A 23,242-nucleotide genomic window follows, 5' to 3' on the forward strand; every position below is an offset into this window, starting at 1 on the left:
GTACTTTATTGAAATGGAAAATGTAAGAAAAAGTTGTACAGCTTATAATTCGACAAAAGGATCGATTGGTAATTTTTAAAAAGTAAAAATATAAGTTTCTTATTTCATTCTTGTGTATTTTAATTAAAAGGAAGCACCAAACTGTAACTCAAAAAATTTAATAAATCCTGCTAGGGAATTACCTTTTCCTTTTTATAAAAAATTGCATTGCTAGAAAGTCTTATTTAGAAAATTAAAAAAGTCACTAAGTGTTCGTAGAATAAATGGTAAAATTTTGTACTTAAGAAGAATAGCAAAGCACTTATTTACTAGAAACCTCCTTAATCGGAAAATCTATGCTTCCTTTAAATCAGAAATAATCACTTTCGTTGGGTGGCTTGAATGCTAACGTTATACTTCTGTGCCCGTTTCTGGTTCAAGTCACACAATGAATTTTAATTAAATTGTGTTTATAAATAATGGCCTTTCACCCGGCCCACAACCAAATTGAGTTACATAATTATGCGTGGACTGACTGTGACGGTGGCCATAAACCAGAGTGGGGCGCAAAAAGGCCAAACGAGGCAATCAGTCAAACCCAAAACAGTGATCCAAACATGTGGATTTTGGGGCCAGAGGAGTTGGGCTGGCGGATGGGTGGCAGCATTTCATTGATATCAAAGTCTCGATGCTTACACACTTAATCGAATTTAGCGACAATTTCACCGAGTTTCCATTAGCCGGTTGTAATGGATGATTTTCCAATTACCGGTCCGCCCTGCCGCCATCACGCTCCCCTTGTTTTTCGGGGACCACACTGCGTATGGGTAATGGCAATGGAAACAGCAAATGCGATGCCAATCGCACGCACATTCGTCATCCACACAACGGGGAGAAAACTCCCCGCAAAATGCAAATTGACGGGGGCAATGTCAGGGTATTTGTTTCCTTGTGGATTTTGCCAAATCGCTCGCTTTCTTTGTTGCTCCGAGTTATGTTGCTGTCGCTTCATCGAGCCCAACAGCCACATTTTGGCATTACCGAATGGCAAATAAAATTGATACACTTTCATTTGTGGTGGCGTGTGTGGGCTGTGGATTCGTGTGCACAAAGAAAAAATAGTTTACCCAAACTTGGTTTGGAATATAAGAAATACTGTTAAGATTATCCCAATTATATAACTGATACACTTTTAATTCTTGATCTACAAACTGATCTATTAAAATATCTTTAAATTAACAACATTATTGCACTCAACTCTCTGGAATTAGATTAAATTCCATGAGACAGAATATATATACATTTATTTCTCCACGAAGATGTGGGGGTCTGAATGTGGCGTTTGTCATTTCCATCACAATCAATTTTTAATGCCCAGCATTCACTTGTCCGAGCTCACGAACCCGAGCACGTTCCTCGAGCCACATGGGGCATGGAAACATGATTTGCCTGTTGCACCGAGTGGCCTTTGCCATCGGAGCGACGGAATCACATGCTCCGGCATTCTGAAGATCCTTTGACACATGCAGGTCAGGTTGCTTTCGACGGGTTTTGCTGGCAGTTGGCCAAACTGTTGCTAGATTGGAAATTGGCCTCAACAGGTGCAGCGCCGAGCTCAATTATGGCTGACAAGGGGCATATAATTCACTGCTCGACTGCAGATTGACACCGCTTTTAATTAAATGCCGATTGACAATGGACAACTGGCATATAAACTTGCCGCACCAATAAATGCCTTGGAAAAAATGAAAGGTTCAATTCAAAGAAGTTCTCAAAAAGATAGCAACGCCCTGCTTATAAAAAAGTAAAATTCATTTGTGTCAATAATTCTAATTTACTAATTAAAAATTAAACATTTATTTCAACTGCAAGCGGCATTTATACAAAGGTGTTGTTAACGAAACATATAAATAATGTTTTATGGCAGAACAAATATGTCAAAATAAAATGGAACAGCCTGTCCGTGGATCGATTGGCTGCACATAACTTTCCACTTAAATGCAGCTGTTGATTGACACATGGCTGAAATTGAATTAAGTTGGTTGTCATAAATTTTATAGCCAGCCAAAGTGGAGACATAAGCCAAAAGTAAAAATGCGGCTTGTGTGCCGCATGTGCGGAATTAACAGCCAACTACTCGAGCGATATATGTACCAGTATATACATAAATAAAAATCGGGCAGTGTGCCCACCCAAGCCAAAGCGCTGAGTCACCGGCGGAGTTTGCCAGATTTAGAGTTTGGCCAAGATTATAAATAAAACGTGCAAAAGGTCTGGTACTTGGTTTGAACTAACAACACAAATTGAAATTTATGAGTGTGCTTTCGTTTGTATTTTTAGGGCAAAACAAATAAATTCCGAAGTGTGCACTTTATTCTGAAAGTACAAAAGCACTTTTCAGCTAGATGATGTGATTAACTTAATTACGTAGTAATGCTTGAAAAACTTAAGTTAAATTTGTAAATTTTTGTTTGTAAAAAATGTGTGAATTCCAAATTATAGAATTAGTTTTTAGCAAATTCTGATAAATAACTTTTATTTAAAATACAATAAGTTTCATTATTGCTAACCCTGTAGATTATGTTTTCAAAAACTTTTCTTATTTTAACATCCCTCTCAAAATTCAACTGTCAAGTTACTTTTGACTGTCAAACTTTTGGCCTGAATTTCTGGCCAACTAATTTGATGAAAAGCGTGAAAATGCAAATCCATTTTCCCTCGTGCCTTGCGAGACTGGGTCATAAATCGTCTGGACATTACATAATTAAGCGGAATTGTTGGCTAGTTAGCGTGTACGTTGCCTTCAATTACTTAAAATTCTGAATGGCCGGCTATGAATTGAACATTGTCACGCTCGTTGGGAGGAAATGGTCCAGAGGAGGGGTGTTGGAGTGGCAGACGAAGGTGAAGTGTTGGCCAAAACGGAAGACGTCAAGTAACGCCAGCCAACGGCACTTGGCTGGCCAAATTGGTGAGCCGGCGAGCGGGCTTTTGGCCATAAGTCAACAACCTTTTTGGCAGGCAGCCAATTTACGCACGTACAATTTGTCGTCGGCGGCACGTAGCTCTTGAGTCGACTTTATTTACGGTTAGCCGTTGACTCCGTCTGCAGTGGGTTCCAATGGGAACACTAAATGGGTGTGGGGCTATCCGGGCTGCAAAGGTCACGCGGACTGATATTGCGAAAGATAGACAACTTGAGAGGGTTAATTCGCACTTACTGCTCAAATGTGTGGATTTATTTTGATTGACCGGATGACACAGTGAAAAGGTTTTCTTATAAAAAGTATTATTTAAGCTGTAAGATTAGTGGGTAAATATTATAATTATATTTGAAATTATATAATTGTTTGTTTTAATATGGTTTGTAAATTAATGCTAATTGAAAAAACAGAAAAAAAAAATGTTTATGAAATGTAAGTGCATATGAAAGTGGAAAAATGGACAATTATATTATATATACAATTTATTAAGAGCTACAAAAATGACAATAACACATCTTAAAATAATATACTGGTACAATGCCAAGCTTTTTTCCACGAAGCTTAAACTCGAATTCAAAGCGAAAAGCACTTTAAGCACGCCTTTAGATGAAAAGCAGTGAGTGTAAAGTCAACTATTTTGGCGGCTTTTTACGGGCATTTTATTTCTTTTCTCCTCTGCCCGGCAGTTAGTCAACCGTTTCCAGCTGGCCAGTTCGGGCATTTTATTACCCTGCCGTGCCCAGCCTCGTTACTCATTTTATTTATATTTATTTTTGTGCAGACGCCAGCCATAAATTTATAATTTTATACGAGAAGAAGCAAATTTTGCGAAGCTTTCGTCCGGAAAATGCGACCGGGTCGCAGTCGCAGCTTCATTTGACTAAGTGTTTAGCAATTTTGTTTCGTTTTCGTATTTCGTATATCTTTTTCCCTTTTACGTTGTACTATAATTTTGGTCGAAGCTGAAAACCTTTTTTGCCTGAAAACAAAATCCCCAACCAGCAAAAGCAATTTGGGGCGTTCCTTTAATGTTTTCATAACTTTCGGCGCGTCTGTCAATAAGTCGAATTCTTGGAAACAAACTCGAAACTTGAGTCAAGTTACGTGACTGCCATATCTATGAATTCGAAATTCTCGACATCCTTTCAGTGGTTCCGATTTGAATATTAACACATCGAGTGGGTTGAGTGAAGTATTTCCCGTTCGCCCAAGCTGACCGAAGTCCAGCTCCGTTTCAATGTTTGCCCCCATGCTATAAAGCTGAATATTGTCCCATTTCTCCCCCTTACCGGTCACTGAGTCAGTTACCTGATATTGATTTTGTTTAGTTTACATGTGGGACTTATCAAATATTAATCACGAAATATGTCCAACAATGCAGGCTTTCATTTTTCCAGCTTTTCTATGTTGTTGTTTTCGCACATGCGCCAAATAAAGGCCAACATAAAGAAAAACTCAACACCCCGAGCAACAGAGGCGGAGGTCATAAATGAAAATATTGAAATTCGTTGAACACGCGGCTGTCATAGAACATTATCCGGCATTCAGGACATGCGACATGCATGGCATTTTTTATATAGGAATATTTTCGGAGTTTCTGGAGAGAATAACGCCAATAGACTCACGCATATATATATAATCTTCATCGCGCAATTCGGCCATGTGTGGCTCACTTGATTGCTTATTGAAAAGAAACAGAAATCGTGTTTCATTAGATTGGTAGTAAATTCTCCATGCTAGTCACATATGGGGTATTACGCTTTTCGGGTACATTTTCTATCCTGTCCTAGGTTCCATGATTGATGGCTACATTTCATTAGGATAATGAGCGCCGACAATGGACAGTGAAATTGTGCGACAACAAATTGTTGAAATATCAGTTACAAAGTGGAAATAGGTCACCTTTGATTGAGATACCTAAGATATCAGATTTTCAAGGCGATAGACCCTCATTTAAACTACCTCTAAACTATAATACAAAAATGTTTTTAAACGTTTAAAGGAATTTAAAAGAATTATATACATTTTGGAAAATGGTATGCCTTGTTGCTTATATTCTATTATAAATATGAGAATAGAAACTATTTTAAACAAAAAATAACAAACGATAATAAATTAGGTTCAATTTATAAATGGTATTTTGAAAAAAAGAAACGAGTTTTGGGACCACTCCAAAAAAAATAACGACTCGTAAGCGCTTCCATATATTTCAAAGTAACTCTTTTTCCTTTAAAGCTTTCATTTTCCCCAACCAATTTTTCAGTTTATCGATGCAGTGCCGTCTAGGGACTATTTAATCATAATTTAAAGCTAAATTATGCGCTTGGACCGGCCATTGAGGACAATGGCGATGGTCCGGCCAATTAGGCACCCCAATCGCCAATTAAAAAACATTTTTTTCACCCTTTTTTTCGCGAAAAGGGCGCGCTTGCTGGAAAGCCAAAGAAAATAAACAAATAGTCGGGCAAACAGGCCAAAACGGAATAGCAGACAATGGTCAACAGTGAGTGAAGACCAAGAATAACAGCAAACAGAGGGCAACAAAGGCAGCAATCATGGCGACGATGACAACGCTGACAGGCGATGCGTCGATTAACTGTTATTTAGCCGGTGCTTAAAATGGCAGCCATGCGATTTCCGGTGCGCCATTGCTATGACTCTCCTACCCCAACTCTTGTTTTGTGTTTTGTTTTCGCTGTTCATCGTTGAGCGCGCAGGAAAGTAAATGAAAGTACAAATTGGCGATTTGTTTGATTTGGCACTGGAGGAAATCTCGGAAAGCACAGAGAGCAGCAACAGGCAGCTGACGACGGTCGGTCCAAAGGCCCCAAAAGTCTTTTGGCTATAATTTAACGCACGAATGGCTCAGTTAAGAGCTGTAAAAAGAGGCAACAACGAAAGCTAACTGCTGCGAAAAAAACTCGAACATCATTTTTGGGGCGAAAGCCCCTCCTAAGCCCTTAACGCAAAAGTTTTCATTCTTCCGTCTGCGGCTTTTTCAATTTCATTTGCCCATTCGCAGACTACTAGCTGTTCTGGCTGCGTTTATTAAGTAATAAATGTTTGGCAATTTCAGTGGCATTACGAAAGTGGATTTTCGGGCGATAATTCGGCCATAAATCGTGCAGGTTTACTTTCGGAAAAAACAGTGACACACTTTTCTAGTTCACCACTTGGCCAACGCTTTTGGAAACTGTCAGAGATGTGACAAATGGGACAACCTCGCAGCCCAGCGGGCAGGAAAGCAGAATCTGAAGCCAGCTCTTTCATCTCCGCGGTCTATTTGTGTATCGTCTGTTTGGCCCTGAGCTATTTTTTGCGGCACATGGCTTGGTTTTATCTTGGAGCTCGCGGTTTTATTGTCTTTTTGTGGCAGGAATGGCGTGCGAAATGGGGGGCAATCAAAATATGTTATGGCACAAAATTTATGGGGCATCCATGTCTCGTTGTTCCCTTGACATCGGTCTTTAAGCGCTTTATTTACTGAATTATGCAGAAATTGTCAGGTATTGCGAGTCCTGCACCGACTTCATTATGCATGTTGACATTAACATTATCTGGGATTGGCACTCGCTGCACACCTGGCGTATGCGTAATGCAGCTCATGAATATTGCGCATACGCCCGTGTAAAGTCAGTCTCTTAGCTACACAGCAAAAAACATAAGTTGTTATGAACGGCCACTAAAGACGGTGCATTTATCCGTGTACAGTTTATATAAGTTTATTAAACTAAATGGTTATCAAATTTGCCCACTTAATATATTCATAGATAAGTTTATCAGCAATTCACACTTCGAAACTATGATTAGTTTCTTATTAGCTTAATTGAGAGTACAAGGGTTGTCAGGATGCCTTGCCTGTGGCCTGTAGTCCTGGTAGCCATCATTCATCCATAAGCTAATGTAAGTCCAGGCGCTGGGGGGACCAACTATTAATTTCGAGACATTGCCAACACAGAAATTAAGTACGCATATGCCTCATTTTCTGTTCTCTGCGACGGTGTCATCGTTCTCGGCTGCTGTGACAACCCATCCCTTTCCTCTGGATCTTTAACTCCCCGATTTGTAATTATGCAAATGCTGGGGCCCAGCTGAGGGCCGAAGAAACCCTTGTCTGTCCCTTGCCCGGTTATCAGTGTCAAATCGAAGTTTAACAACCCGAAAGGGGATGCTGCTGTGGGCCAACCAAAACCAGAATACTCTGTAAATTTTTCCCTTTTTAACAGGATTTACTCTATTTGAGTTTCCTGTTTAAAAGTTTGTATTTTTATACACTTGTATCATAATTTCAGTCAGAAGTTTGCAACGCACTGAAGGAAACATTCCCGACCCTATAAAGTATATTCTAGATAAGCATCTCTAGGATCTCTCCGCCCTTCTGTCCGTCCGTCCGTTTCTACTACTATGTCTTAAAAGATTTATGTATGTAGGCATTAGAGTAAGCTTTCATCTTTTGTTTCATGTGGGTAAGCTCATATATAAGATATTTTAATTAACGCCGTATTTTATTTTCCTTAAAAATACTTAGTTTAAAGAGATTAAATATCCAACAAAGTAAATAACATTTTGATCATCTTAACTCAAATCAACTAACCTTAAAATTTGAGAAAAGTAAAAAAATACATGCAAAACTTTTAAAAGTTAACAAAACAATAAACTTACCATATATTGGAAAAAACCTTCGACACCTTTCGGTGCTACCAACCATTTAATAAAGTGTATGTATCCGATGCCTTACCCTCCGCACAAGAACTCTTGGAAAAATTGAGCACATACTTGTACATGTGTGGAAAAAAGGCAAGCGGCAGCCACGTTTATTTAGGTTTATGGTCCTGGCCCATTAAGCAAACGACACGTGTGCGACGAGTGCTTTAAATTCAACAAAATTCGCATTTAATTTGATTTGGCCACGATCGCGGCTCATGTGTTTCGTTGTTGTTTAAGTCAAGAACAAAAAGTCAACCGACAAAGAGGATAATTTACAAACTGCATAAGTGCAAAACGTTGCCTGTGATAAAACACGAAGGTTTGTTCTTTTTTCGCTGGTTGCGTGTTCCGGCCTGCTACCGCGTTTTAGCCCACACATTTGAAATTAATTAAAACTAATAACATTTTCAAGCACTTACGTCCACACAGACCTCCCAGACCTCTCGAGTGACGCCATTTTGTCGTGCACTGCATAATTAAAAGGTGCTCAAATGGCGAATTGCGAGCCATTTCCGGTGCTCGACCGGTCGAATCTGCTTAAATTTAAAGCACCTGCGATACATTTAACAGCCACGCCCCCGGCTGTTGACTCATTCTCAAGTTTGGTTCATTTTTTTTTTTTTTTGCCCCGCAACGCTGTCAAAAAGTTTTAATTTGAAACGGAAACGCGAGACCCACGGCAATCTGGCCATCGCCCTAGCTACTGGCCATTGTCCTTGCCCCAGCATCCAGCAAACAGCATCCACTCCACTCCAGAAGCCCCGACAAATCATATTTAGCCTGGTAATTATTTATATTCGCATTCTCTGGCACATCAGCGCCTGCACAGGGCGTCATTAAAATCGTAAATCTAATGGACAAGCCGGTGGTGCCGACGACCGGTCGCGTTGTCTGTGGTCGGGAATGGTTTGAATTATGGCATATTTCAGTGGATAAGTCTAGAGGGAGAAGCCAAAGTGACGTTAAAGTAGGGAGTAATTTCTCTACGGCTGCGAAACTTAGAAATGGCTGGCCACTTTAAATTTATGAAATGTATACTGCATACTAAGAGCAATTAAAATGTCAGCACTAACTAACCAAAAACTGGTTATAAATTCTTGAAAATTTGCTAGCTATATATTTGAAATTTCTTGGAACAGACCTTAAATAGTTTGGTCAACCGAATAAGATCAAAAACAGATTAATAAGCACTGCTTAATAATCTAAATAATAAAACAAACCCTTTGATCCAACTCCTAAACGCATAGACTTTCGACGTTTTTTGATGCAAATTGGCTCTTAATTTGCCAAATAAAATCCTTGGTATTTGAAGTCAGACCAAATCCCAGACCAATTGCATTAGCTTTAGCCCTGAAAGAAGCGAATTATTTGCCAGTTGTCTGCTGCCCGATGGCAACATCAAAGCGCAAAGGTAGGACTCTGAAAATGTTATCCCTCCTTTGATATCTAATAAGCCATCGCTCTGCGGTGTTTTTGCCGGCGGAGCAGGTGTTCGATCTGACCGTAACGGTCAGACGCCCAACAGGCCGAATCCAGGACACCACCCACATCCAGGACGAAGGACGCAGCTGATTTACATCAGTTTAATTAGTTGCTTATTTGCATAAGCCCACAGAGCGGAGAATTGGATTCGCATCGGGGGCCGGGACATTCGGAAACATGCTTAACGCTATTTGTTTAGGCCATGTTAGGGTTTTTAATCATATTCTAACCAAAAACTGTTCCGCCACCCAACACAGGCTGTCGGCTTATCCAGGTCTTTGCACCGCTTTCATGGTCACTGTGAATTTATGGCCATTAGAGTTAGCACTTTTTGGCAGCCCACTGCCGCTGCCGCTGCTCCTGCTGTGACTCTGGCTATGGCTCCTGCCCTAATGGCTTATTATGATTATTAATTCATAACGCAGCCGTACTGGTCGTGTAGCTACAACTATTACTACACGAGCACTTGGGCACTTGAACATGCGACAGCGAACACATATCGCCTCACTGCCACAGCGTTAACCCAATGTATATGCGATCCTGACATGCCAACAGATGGCACATTAAATTCGAGCAAGGCTACACAGAAAAATATTGTCAGTATCATTCGAAATTCAAAATGCAGAATAGATATTAAAAATCCTGAGTTTTCCGTTTTCTCTTTTCGTAAATTTTCTCAAATCGAAAAAGTGAGAAAAATACAACATGGTGACTAAAAGTACCCTGAGATACAGGGAAAACTGCCGTGTTTCCCCAAAAGCCGGACTTTTTGTTTGGCAATAGAAAATATCAAAGTGATACGTCAAAAGTCAAGAGCAAATTGATTAACAATTTCAGTTAAATTAGTATCGACAATAAAACCTTTGCATTTAATTAAAAGATAATCTTACATTTCTAATAAATACATTTCTACCGAAATCTTTTGAGAGGCTTTAATATTTTTTCTTGGAACTAAATACTGCTTAGGACGACATGTTTATGATGCTTCTTCTGCTGAAATTGCCATATTGCTTATTGCAACAATTTATTTCGACTTATTTTTAAATTCTACCAAAATAATAAATTATTCCTATTAAAGCTGTTTTAAAAGCCATTTTGTTCAGCCTTAGTGCTTTCTAATATTGCAAAATTGACTTGAGTAAATAAAATATTTGTACTTCCCAAGAATAAGAGATTTCATAATAAATGTATATTCATTTTATTTTACTAAAGTTTCAACATATATTTGTTGGAATTTCCCCGAAACTTACGATTGAGATATATGGGCAAAGGTTTTTTTCCAGTGTGCTGGAGAGAGATGTGAGGCCAAAAAACATCGTGCCTTGCTGTTCGGCGATGGGAGTTAAGTTTATGCGTTAACCAAGCCAATAAAACATGTCCCTGGCTGCGGGGTTGCGGTCCGTGGTTAGTTCACTATTCTAGTGCTGCCTTGGTTGTGTTTGTGTTCCTGAGGGTATGCAACAGTTTTGGCTTGGCCTCGGTTTTTGGTTTCGTTTCCGCTCCCTAAATGTATATTTTGATGGCCGCTTGACTAGGTTTTGTGGCTGACGTTTGTCGTTTGCTAACATTGTGCCGCTAGTAAAGCTTTCACGCACTTCAATTCCGATGCTCGGCTGCAGATAAAATTATAATTAAAAACTGCTGTTCCCGGTGCTGCTGGCAACATAATTTACCCAGGAACCAAAGTCCTGTTTGGATTTTTATGTGCTCTGCGTGACTCCTTTACCGACACATCACATCACCACACTTTCCTACAATTGGGGCCAAGATAATAAAGCTGAAATTGTTGATGGCTAAAATATTTCATAAGTTCTGTTTATGTGCTAGTTCAAATTGTTTCTTTCATATAACCATTACATAGAAATTATATATTTGCAAAAGTAATAAAAAAAATGGAAAATTTTTTGCCATTTTTATGAAGTACTTTGAATGATTTTTCGTCTTTCCAATTCAGTTTGTGATGTAAGGGTTTTATTAGAAAATTGAAATGTTTTATTGATATTCCCTTGAACGTATCTGTACGCACCCATGTGTTGTGTTTGTTTTATGTGTCAGCAACTCTCGGCCATGTTTTATAGCTCTCGCCTGCCAACTGCACGTTAATTTTAAGCAACCGGCTCAAGAAGAACCAGCAGGGATATCAAATACCCCGAAATGCCCGAAAATCCCGTGTGTATGGACATGAAAAGATCTCAAACTTAATTTGCCAACCGGGCTTTGACGTACGGTTGATTGCCGATTTAATTGAATAGCCAAATTTCACCTACATGTGGTCATTTGCATAATTTAAGTTCCAAGGAAGGGACATTTAATTACGCAACATTGTAATGTTCGAAATTAATCAAATTAGAGTCAGTGGGAGTTAATTCCGTTGGAGCTCTTGTTAAACTTCACTAATTCGTTTTCTGGGATTTTATGGTATGAGTTTGAACTGGGTTTGCAAATTATAAGAAGAAAATAATTACCAATCTACATATAGCTTACATATATTTAGCCGCTTTGAACGCTTATTCCCCACGCCAAGGAATACTCAAACTCCATAAGTCAAACAAGTTATCTGCATTCATATTTTTAATTTACATAAAGCTTAAATATCGTGCACATCCTGTTGCAACAAATTAAATTGATTTACTGTCTCATGGCTTATCACTTTAATTCACTTACAAATGTGTTTCGCACGTGAAAAATGTTACCTTGTCCAATCAAACTAACCTTAATTAACCAAAATTCAATTCGAAAATCGATTAAATTGCTACTAAATCAACTAATGACAACTTTTTGTGTGTTCTTTTTATTCTTTGTCTCTTTCCATTCAATTACACATACATCATGCACTCACACACACTCACACCCGAATATTCAACACACACGCTTGCCGCTTTCTCTGTCTCTCTTTCTCCCTCGCTCTCTTTCTGTCTAACTGTCGCAAAATGTCATGTTAACTTTTTAACGTGTTTTCGTTTCTTGACCAACAATCTAACTGAAATGTCTATGCGTCTCTCACGTAATTATGTTACCAAATCGATACCGAAATCAAAACAAAATCCCCCCAAACCGACCCACACCAAAAACCAATACAACTTTTGTAACTTAAACAACAACTTCAACAATGACAACAATCACAATAAACACGCCAAAACTGTACACCCAACAAAAACCCATACCCCTGCAATGAGTTCCACAACACCAATATACATTTTCCACAACAAAAATCTCAAATAAATTTCACCAACAAACCCGCACTAATTTCAACAACTACAAACGATCACGCAAAAACCCACCACAAAAACTGCAACTGTAACCACATCTTTGAACATTACAACAACAACATTTTCAACAACACTTTGACTCCAACTTTATCAACAACATCTCCAACCGAAATTTAACAACAACAGGCTTTTGCGCGCCGAATTGTATGCTTTGAGGCGCAAGGGTGCGACTAAGGCCGTTGGTGGAGTGCAGCCATTCGATGCCACACAACAACAACAACACGAGACAACCATGCAGCCCAATCAACAACAACAACAGCTCGAACAACACAACAACCACAACGCACACACGAGCGACCAGAGTCGCCACTGCGCCCGTTGCACCACCGAATTGGGTCGCATCACCAATCGCGGCGCCCCCTGTCGTGTCTGCAAATTGCGCGTGTGCAAAGCCTGTCGCGAATTCACATCGCGCACCACGGACTGGGTGTGCGTGGTGTGCCACAAGCAAATGTAAGTGTCTCTCAGTTTCTCCCTCAGTCTCTGTCTGTCTTTTTCCCTATATCTATATGACTGTCTAACTTTCATTGTCAACTAAAAACTTGCCAAACTCTCTGAACGTAACCGAACCATCCAACTCACGTACACGAAAACTCAGCCAAACAACAAAACAATACTTTGTGTCCTTGTGGTGTTGGAATACCCTGTAAAAGGTATCTTGAGGGTCTGTAAAACCACCCATTACGACATACAATTTAAAGAACACCACAAAACGGAGGCATACTAAAATGACCCAAACTAAATTAAATTTAAATAATCATTGGGAATTCCACTGTTTAATTATTCCATATTGATACTTCATCAAGTTTCACAGTACTTGAGCCCAAAAGAAGACAACAAAATGATGTTTACCACCAAATATTCGATTTAATCATTAAAAATTTATAGTCGTTCTTAAGGTCAGTAAAAAGGTTAAATTTTTTAAAATTCCTTTTTTAATCAGTTCTTAGGAAAGCCGTAGCGTGGGGTATTTTCAGCTCCAGCTTACCATCGTATAACCCTAGCGCCGATGTCGTGCGCTCACAATTGCTTTTCCATTTCTTTTTCAGAGTTAGACTTTGTAGTGCATACGCTGCAATTTTCAACGTTGCAATCTAATTTCGCATGCCCTTTTGGTTGCTCTGTGTCGTCAAAATTGTCACCCAAAGCCTGGTGGTGCAGATGGAACTTTGGATCAAAGTATGGAATTGCATGCGGACAGAGAAAAATATCTCTAGCTTGAATGTGCCCAAATTAATTTCATGCAGGGGCTTATGCGCATTGAAAGTTGATAGAAGCGGTTCTTTTGTTTATTTTTCATTTTAACCCATCACAGCCCGTGGGCATCAGGTGACACTGAAGCGGCAGATTTTTGGTTCATTTTTCGGTTGCACTTGCAGTTTTGAATGTTGGAAACGGTTTGTTTTCGACTAGTTGTGTTTGCTCTGCACTTTCTGATTACCCTTTTGGGATGCAAAGCGGCTTAAACTCACACTCGTGCTATGTAAACAGCAAGTTTGTTTAAAATTCTATTTGCATGTGTGTCGTACCTTTGATGATATCCCTGCTCTCTTACACTTTTTTTTTAGAGCTGCGAAACTGATTTTGTAATCAAGCACAACTTTTGTGCCCAAAAAGGGATTGAGTGGTGAATTAAATAGCTTCGCAATAAGGCAACTCAAAGGATGGCAAAATGTCAGACCGAGATGACGCCCAAACGTGCTCATTCAACCAACGGCAAACTGTCAACAAGTGTTCGGGCCGTTTAATGAGCTGCACTATGTGTTCTGTAGCCATTTTGCCAGCACAAACATTGGCCGCCCCGCACATTGCACATACGCCCTGTGTTGCCACAGCATCAGCTCGATTTGTGCCAACATTTAGCAACACAACACAATTGCCTCTGATGAGACTGGCGACCCACACTCGAAAGGTTCAGTGTTAATGGGCGAGCCGGTGCCCCAAAAAACTCAGCTCAGCTCCCCAGCCGAGAAATGCCTGTATTGAGTTCACAAGGCCAAACTCAGACATTTGTGTAATTAAATCTTGGCCAACTCGATGGCAGCTGCAGGGCAAATAAGATACTTGCGTCGTGTGGTAAATGTAGATTCCCCGGGCCAAGAATCCAGCAGGTCGCCGCCTACAGGTGCCTGCGATTTCACGCCTGTCAACACGCATGACGCACACCAAATTTGGCCGCGTCTGCTGCAGCTGCCGGATAATTATGACAGCGATGACGATTTCGGCGGGCCCAGCCCCTCCTGGCACCCGATCACTCCGTGGAAGGCGTCTGCATTTGCGTCTGCCTCTCAGCTGGAATTTATTCAATTGCTTGACTGACTGCGCCCCCAAGTCAGACTGAAATCGCACACTGTCTGCCCAAAGAAATATAAATTTTTGGTCAGACATTGAATTCTTATTTTACCAAATGCATGGGCACATTCCTAATTACAAATATAAATATATATATATATATGCGTTAATAATTAAGTCCCCTTTTTATTAACAAATTGCTTTTCAAATAAAAAATAATTGAAATTGGTTATTGTGAAAAAGCATTACAAGATTTACTCATAAAAATAATATATACAAAATTTCAAGGGACTTTTTAATCTAATGGATGAATTAACAAAATTGCAATTTCCTATAAGGAATTTCAAGCGAATTTTATAAGTTTTAATATTAATTCACATTTGTTGCAAAAATAATTCCCTGGAATAATAGAATGCAACAATGTTTTAAAGGCAAAATAATTATGTTTTCACAATTTACTTAGTCCCACATATTTTTTAGTAAAGAAAACAAGCTAAGAGCTAAATAGTGTGTAAATATGTTTTTATTGTTTTAATAAAATAAATTGGAATTAAACAAGAAAGCTTAAGCTGCTAGTAAACATGTTTTTACAATTTTTTTCGGGTAACTTTTTACTTTATAAAAAAAGACAAATATGGCATTAAAGCTAGCATTGGCCAGAAAGATAAACAGGACTAACTTCCGGTTGAAGTTTGACTTATTCATTAAATATGTAATTATTTCTTTCGTGTCTGAGCCCCAAACTTTTCCGTTGCGGTTTTTTGTGTTTTCAAAGTTTTCCCGAAAAGTATATTTATGCGAACCCAAGGCAGTGTGCCGGCTTCAACTCTTCCGATGGCTCACACCTTGGCTCGAGGCCTCAGTGTGTTGGTGTTTCATGTTGCTGCTGAGCCACAGACAATCCGGCATTCAGTGTATTTTAAATAAGTCAGCCAGCCAGTCTGCCAATTGTCGCTAGCACGGACAGACGTTGAATTCGTTGAGTCGATTTACTCGCGCTTGTTGCTTGTTTGACGTCTCTAACTTTCGTTGGGGAAATGTTTGGCGAAGTTTTCTGGTTTCTAAAGTGGCAATGTTGTTGCTCTTGCAGGGAGATACAATCGGCCAGCGGCGAGTGGCTGAAGGACGCCTACGCCCTGGGCTCGTGCAGTGCCGTCGACCATCTGACCACCAGCGATGTGTTGAGGAAGAGCATCCGACGTTCTTGGACCATATCAAGTGAGTATTACTTGCAAGAAATGCAAGGGACTTTGACTTACTTTCCATTAAGGCGCAATGTTGGCCAGCCTAATAATCAGTAGTGGTAGTTAGACATCAAACAGGATATATGCCGAGTAAAACATGTCTTTTCATTGGCACATCAAAAATATATATTTTTTTTTAAAGTAAAAGTAAATTTAAAAAATAAAGTTATTATCTCTGTTTTGTAGGGTTTCAAAAATGCCATTAATGTCGTTTTAAATCACGTTTTCCTAAATTTTGTGGCTCAAATTTAAATTAAGGCAATTTTTCCTAAAATCCAGGAATTTTGTTTTCTGAGTGTACATTGTGGTATATCGTAAATCCTGTATAGAACTATTTATACGTTCGGAATTAATCGTAACTTTTCCCCACAGATCCCGAGGACGATCCGAATAACCCAAACTCGCAGCAGCCGGTGGCGGACAACCTTTATCCGCAGCAGCAGCACCTGATTGAGGCCCAGTCGGCGGGCAGTTACCCCACCCTGCACCAGCACCACCAGCAGCACCACCTGCCCCCGCAGCCACGGCCCACGCACGGCATAGGGTACGCCAGTGGCACGGCCACGCCCACCACCAGCAGCAAGTGGCAGCTGGGTCGACGGGTCCTGCGCCAGTCGACGCTTCCGACCAGCCTCACCAACGACCCCACTCTCAGCGGAAGCGGTGGCAATCTGGCCAACTACAACTCGGTGAACCTAACGGCGCCCACATCGCCGCATCAGCTGCAAAAGAGTCCGCTCTATCCGAGCGCCTACAACAGCGACGACGTCATCCACATGAACACCATGCCGGGAATGGGTATCAGTGTGGGTGTGACAGTGGGTGACTGCGACAACTACGCACAGCAGCAGCAGCAGCAACAGCAGCAACCCCAGGTAGAGGTCACGCCCACCCATCACCGGCTGCAGGTGCGGCGCCAATCCACGCTGCCCGCCCAACCCACTCCGGCCATATACATGTCCACCTCCCCGAACCGCCTGTACAGTCGCTCCCCGGAAAGATCGCCGGGGGAGCAGCAGCGCTATCCGCCCTTCATGCGGCAGACCTCGTTCCCGGAGCCACCCAGCAACTACCATCGCACCAAGCTGTTGCCCAGCACGGGAGCACCTCCCTCGACGGTGGCCCCGCCACCAGTGAACTACGAGTCGCAGGCCTCCAGCATGGCCAGCGATGAGCAGGATGTGGGGCCCATGCCCAAGCCGAGAATGACGCGGCAGGCCACGCTGCCGAATCCGGAGCAGCATGTCAAGCTGCTGCCCACATCGCCGCCAAAGCGACAGACGTCGCCGCAGTTCCGACGATCTCCGGAGTTTATGCGGCAGCAAACGCTGCCAAATCCGGAGGCTTTTAGCAGCGGAAACACCCTGACGGTGCACGCAACGCCGCCTGCCAAATTCATGCCCATTTCGCCGAGGGCCAAGCAGAACTTCCTCTTCCCCAGTGTCCCGAATCCGAGGCAGTTCCTCTCCCAGCCGCATGTGCCCGCGGTGGGAGGCACTGACCTGGGCAGTGGCGGCAGTGTGGCCAGCACAACGGCCGGCGGTGGCGGTGAGCAGTACTCCAGTAGCCAGAGCGTGAATATCCATCACTCGCGCGATCCCCATGCCAAGATGATCAAGGTACGCAGCCACAGCAACGAGGAGTACTCGAACACCAAGGGGCATCCGGAGAACAGGCGACTGCTGCCGGAGATTCCCACGGCCGTACAGCGGACTGGCGGTCGATCGCCCAGTCGTCTGGTGCGACAGGATTGCCTGAAGGAGGAGAGGACTTTCGGGGAGGCCAAGCAGCAGTTCCACCAGTTTCCCGATGTCACCGAGGAGCTGGACAATCGTCCGGAGTACGTGGACTATTTTGGAGACAGTGCCACCAGTTTCCTGGAGTCCGACGAGGTGCAATACGAGCGGAACTACAACGCAGGATTCAGCAGTGAGCCGCGCATTATCTACAACAATGGGTCGGACGATGGTAGCTACCAGAACTCCTCCCAGCGACCGATCTACAGTGCCGAGAACGTCCTGGCCGATTCCGGATATGGTGGTGGCGCCGGCGTGGGTCTGGGCGTAGGTGGAGGATCGGGAAATGTGCCCGGCTACTATCCCGACATGGGCACCCCTCAGGGCTTCTATGGCGGAGCCGCTCTGCCCCGAACGCCTCTGATGCACAACCGCCTGAGGCGGCGGCAGTCCAGGGAACTGCAGATGCAGCAGGAGGAACTGGCCCAACTGTCACAGGTCTCGGATGCGAGTGGTGGCAAGGGCTCCGGCAGTGAAGGTGTCTCCAGTGGGGGAGGTGGCTCAGAGGGAAATGCCGCCGAGAGAAGGAAGCCAGAGCAGATGCGCTCCGTTTCAGAGGATTCGGGAGCCAAGACCACACCCAAGCCGGTCACACGACGATCATTTTCGCACCCCGAAAAAGACACGCAGGTGGGTTGATCTTAAATCGCAAAAAAACTAGATATAACAATGTAAGGTGCCCCGACTATTAAATACACATTACAAAGCAAGACAATTTCGGTATATATATGCTGAAAATAACAAGGTTTTATGTGGCGCCATCTATCCACAACTCTAATAACTTTTTAAATTATAGTTCGATTTGGAAATTTTTGTATGAGTCGATGGTTATTGACCAAATAATAACTATCTATGGTAGACATGGTAGAGTCTCAGAATGACATGACAGACTTTCGCGATTTGTGGGCTTTACAGTGGGCGTGGCCTAATTTTGAAATAAAATGCAATGCGTAGGCAAAAGAAGAACCTGCATGTTTTAACCAAAATCTCTAGCATTTATAGTCTCCGAGATTTCAAAGTTCTTAAGGACGGACACACAGACGGACATGGCTGTATCGACTCGGCTCTTGATCCGGATCAGGTATATACATACTTCATAGGAAACGCTTCTTCTACCTGTTACATACTATTCAAGGAATATAATAAATCGTTTTACTCTACGAGTAACGAGTACAATGTTGTTATGGATTATTTTCTTTTTCTAAATGGTCAATAAAATATATATCATATTTTTTACAGCCTACCAAGAAAACGGAGGTCTCGAAGATACCCAGTCCGCGACCTTTAGCCGACATCCTGGACAAAACACGAGGCAATTCCAAAATTCCGCAGGCAAGACGCCGAAACAGCCGCACGGGAATTGGCGATGCCGAGGAGGGTAAGTCCCGAGGAGCTTTTAGTTTTGATAGTAGCTATGGTTGCATTCTGCGCCCACGCATCCGTAGAACCCAGGGACCGCAATTATTACTAGTTTTTCTAAAGCACTTATCATTTATCTTCACCAGATTTGCTTCATATCATACTCAATCTTTGCATCAAACAAACATTTTTATTATATACTAAAAAACTTAATATAATACATATATACCAAATGACGTAGTTAGCTTAACAAATATTTTATGTAGAAAGTATAAAAGCACACGTATTGCTAGCAAATACAAACTATTCAAAATTTACCCCTGCTTTTATATACCCAAAATATAATATAAATTAAAGAAAATATAGTTAGGTTTCTTAATTTTTGATGTTTTAGTTATTTACGATTATTATATTTATACCCTTGCAGAGGGTATTATAATTTCAGTCAGAAGTTTGCAACGCAGTGAAGGAGACGTTTCCGACCCTATAAAGTATATATATTCTTGATCAGCATCACTAGTAGAGTCGATCTAGCCATGTCCGTCTGTCCGTCCGTCTGTCCGTCTGTCCGTCCGTTTATATGCAAACTAGTCTCTCAGTTTTTAAGCTATCTGCATGAAACTTTCCCAAAAGTTGTCTTTCTATTGCAGGTAGTATATAAGTCGGAGCGATATAGAGCGATATAGCTCCCATAGGAACAATCGGAAAAATAAATGAAAAAAATTATAACTTTGCTGTTTTTTAATTTTTTTTTTAGTTCTTCGACATTTAGTAATGGTTTAATATTTCAGAATTATGATTGAAATTTTATCAAAATCGGATGACTATAGCATATAGCTCCCATAGGAACAATCGGAAAAATAAATGAAAAAAAATTATAACTTTTCTGTTTTTTAATTTTTTTTTAGTTCTTCGAGACATAGTAATGTTTAAATATTTCAGAATTACGATTTAAATTTCATCAAAATCGGACGACTATAGCATATAGCTCCCATAGGAACAATCATAAAAATAAATGAAAAAAAATTATAGCTTTTCTGTTTTTTAATTTTTTTTTTTAGTACTTCGAGGTATAGTAATGGATAAATATTTCAGAATTATGGTTTAAATTTCATCAAAATCGGACGACTATAGCATATAGCTCCCATAGGAACAATCATAAAAGTAAATAAAAAAAATTATAACTTTGGTGTTTTTAAATTTTTCTATAAGTTCTTCGACATATAGTAATGGATAAATATTTCAGAATTACGGTTAAAATTTCATCAAAATAGGACGTCTATATCTTATAGCTCCAATAGAAATAATAAAATTCTATAAAATAACTACCTAATAATGAGCTGCAGATCATCATTGCTTCAATGTTTTTAGACATATACGCAAGTAAATCATAATTTTAATGTTTTCAAAAATATTTAATTCTTGCAATAGCTGCAAGGGTATATAAACTTCGGCTTGCCGAAGTTTGCTTCCTTTCTTGTTTTATATAAACTAGATTTATTATGATTGACAATATAAAAAAGATTTATTTTTCGCAAAGTTTAATAAGCCAATAGATAGTTAATAAAACCCAAAAAAGAAATCCATATAATGATCAAATAGTGATTATAAAGATCTCTCTCCTCTGTGACATTTAACTAAATCATTTAAGTCATTTATTTTCCACAAAAATTTATTCCATTCAACATTAAATAGTGATTAGAAGACCAATTTGAAAACCCCATTTGCAATCCCAGCTGCCCAAAGTAGTTTGTGCCTGTGCATAAATAACTATGTATTTAAAGTTAATTAATTAATTCTTGCGGTCCCTGGCAGAACCTTGAGTAGCTGCGCTTGTTCCGGCACCCGATTGATGAACGCTTTGCACCCCTTCCCGTTAACCGCCCCCACAGGTAGCACGCCCCAGCACATTTACTCCTTCCATCAACAGCTTATGCATAGAAACTCTGATTTAGCCATGCGCCTGAAAAAAACAGAAATTCCTGTCGCCTCAGTAGCATCAGCCAGCCAGGAGGACCATCCCCCAGGGGAATCGGGCCAGGGGTCTGGAGCGGAGCAGCCGGTCAACGGCAAGTCCCTCGAGTCCTCGGCCACCAAGGAAGGCGACGACGCAAACAGCGCGGCGGTGAGTAGAGCATCGTAGGCCCGGAGAGAAGTAGGCTTAAGTGGTGGAAAAACTCTTCTGTTCCCCAGGAAGCCACACACACCAGCACTTTGGGCGAGCAGGAGCTGCAAAATGCAGTGGAGGCCGCGGCGGTCGTCTTCAAGAAGGTCGTGCTGCAGCGTCGCAAGGAAAAGGAGAAAGCAGCCGAAGAAGGTTAGTGCTAATAGCTGTCCCCATAAAACACACTGAGAGAAAAATCTTGAGCAAGAATAAAATTAAATGTAAATTTAACAAGAGGTTTGGTAATAAGTTTCAGTAGTAAATAATTTTCTAGATAAAAACCATTAAGGATGTAAATGAAACCAATTTCAATTTACCGTCCTTAAAAATATGCAGTTTAAGGTACTAAAATATGCATTCTCAAAGTCTAACTTTAAGCAAAACCCCAACAATTAATTCTCGAATTCAGTTCCAAGACTTAATCTCAGTGTGCACCATGTAGTTGTATCCGTGTAGCTAAGTGTATGTTTGGGAGCGTAATTAACTTGGTGATGGTAATGCTAATGCCTGTCCTGATTCTGCTTTTGATGCTGATGGTGGGTGTAGATGGTGGCCTGGGTGACTAACAAACTCTTTGTGAAGGGCTTCGCCCTCCATCTAATTTCGCTCAATTAATTAAGCTCCTTGAGGGAGTGAAGGTGGAAGCTACCTGGATTGGCCGTCATTGTCAAAGCCCGCCTGTTTGCCCAAGAGATGTCTTGCACTACGATAGGAAATAATAAACTTGTAAAATGCGTCTTTCAACTTTTGTCAAACTTATTTTGGCTTTGAAAAGTATATCAAATTTAAATAAGATGGGGGGATCATTCAGTTTTACTACTATAATCACAACGTTATTTCAAAAGTACATTTTTCGGGAAACAAGATTTTAAAAACAAACCATTTTTCACATTAAAAATGCCTAACTTCGTCTACAATTAAAACTTTTATCACATATGTAGATTCTTTTTATGAAATCTTATACTTGAAATTTCTTAGGAAAGCTTCTAGAACGTTATTCTTAAGGGGTCAATAAAATTTTCCGCATTCCTTGGTCATTGGCTTTTAAATGCCGATCCCAAAAGAATGCAACACATTTTTCCCGCTCACTTCTTTCGACAGCTTCTAAAAGTATGTCATCAATTTTCGCCTTGCTCGCAACAGAGTTTTCTTTCTCTATTTGAATTAAATTTCCCCCGAAGCTATTGACGACATGACCACAAACAACGGACAAACCAAATTTAAGAGCAAAGTTGGCGCGGTTCAAAAGATTTTGGGCCACGGGACCGAAACCGAAAAAAAAAATATAAAAAAACGGTGCCGTGGGCTGGCGGGATAATTTTTTGGCAACTCATAAATCGATTTCGCCACCCACATACACACGCACTTCGCCGAGCCCGCGTGAAGAGTTTTCAGAGGATTTTCACGAGAACAGAGAGGCAGAGGGACATGGACGCCTTTTGTTATGTTTCAATTTGGCGATTTGTGGGAGTCTGGTTTTGTGACCATCAACGCAGCGTGTGTCTATGTGGGGATTTGAGATGCGGAGGAGGCCTTCGCCTCGCAGGATTCCATTGCTGCTAATGCCCACGGACAAACCAAACCGGGTGGGCCCGCAAAGCGGAAAGGCGGGACTGTCAAAACTGTAGCGTTAATCTTGTCTCGTGCACCTTTTGTGCTCCGATGTGGGTTCTGCTCTGGCTCTGTGAATGCCTAAAAGTGTTCGCAGTTGGCTTCTAGGGAACGGTTTTCGAGTACACAGAAAATGTGATTTAATGTTTTGAATGTGGCGAGCTCGAATAAAGAAAAATGTTCTTCGGGAAGGAACCTCAACACTTATACCTTTCATAACAAAATAAATATGTAACTGTTAACATCGTATAAAAAGACTGTCATTAAATATAGGCTTTCACTGCTCGTTTGATGGCTAAGTTAACTATTAATTTAAGTATCTCCTGATTAAAATATTTTAAATGCTTTAATATTA

General features: G+C 41.0%; 1 protein-coding gene across 1 annotated transcript in view; it reads left to right on the plus strand.

Moving 5' to 3' along the window:
- LOC128261697 (uncharacterized) overlaps positions 1 to 23,242 on the plus strand; it is a 78,941-nt gene that overhangs the window by 37,674 nt on the left and 18,025 nt on the right. The window contains 6 exon segments of the mRNA XM_052995502.1: positions 12,548 to 12,874; positions 15,804 to 15,931; positions 16,330 to 18,383; positions 18,993 to 19,131; positions 21,005 to 21,237; positions 21,306 to 21,429. Of these exon segments, the coding sequence (XP_052851462.1) occupies positions 12,548 to 12,874; positions 15,804 to 15,931; positions 16,330 to 18,383; positions 18,993 to 19,131; positions 21,005 to 21,237; positions 21,306 to 21,429 (3,005 nt within the window).

This window comes from Drosophila gunungcola, chromosome 3R, assembly GCF_025200985.1.
Source record: "Drosophila gunungcola strain Sukarami chromosome 3R, Dgunungcola_SK_2, whole genome shotgun sequence".
Lineage (NCBI taxonomy): Eukaryota > Metazoa > Arthropoda > Insecta > Diptera > Drosophilidae > Drosophila > Drosophila gunungcola.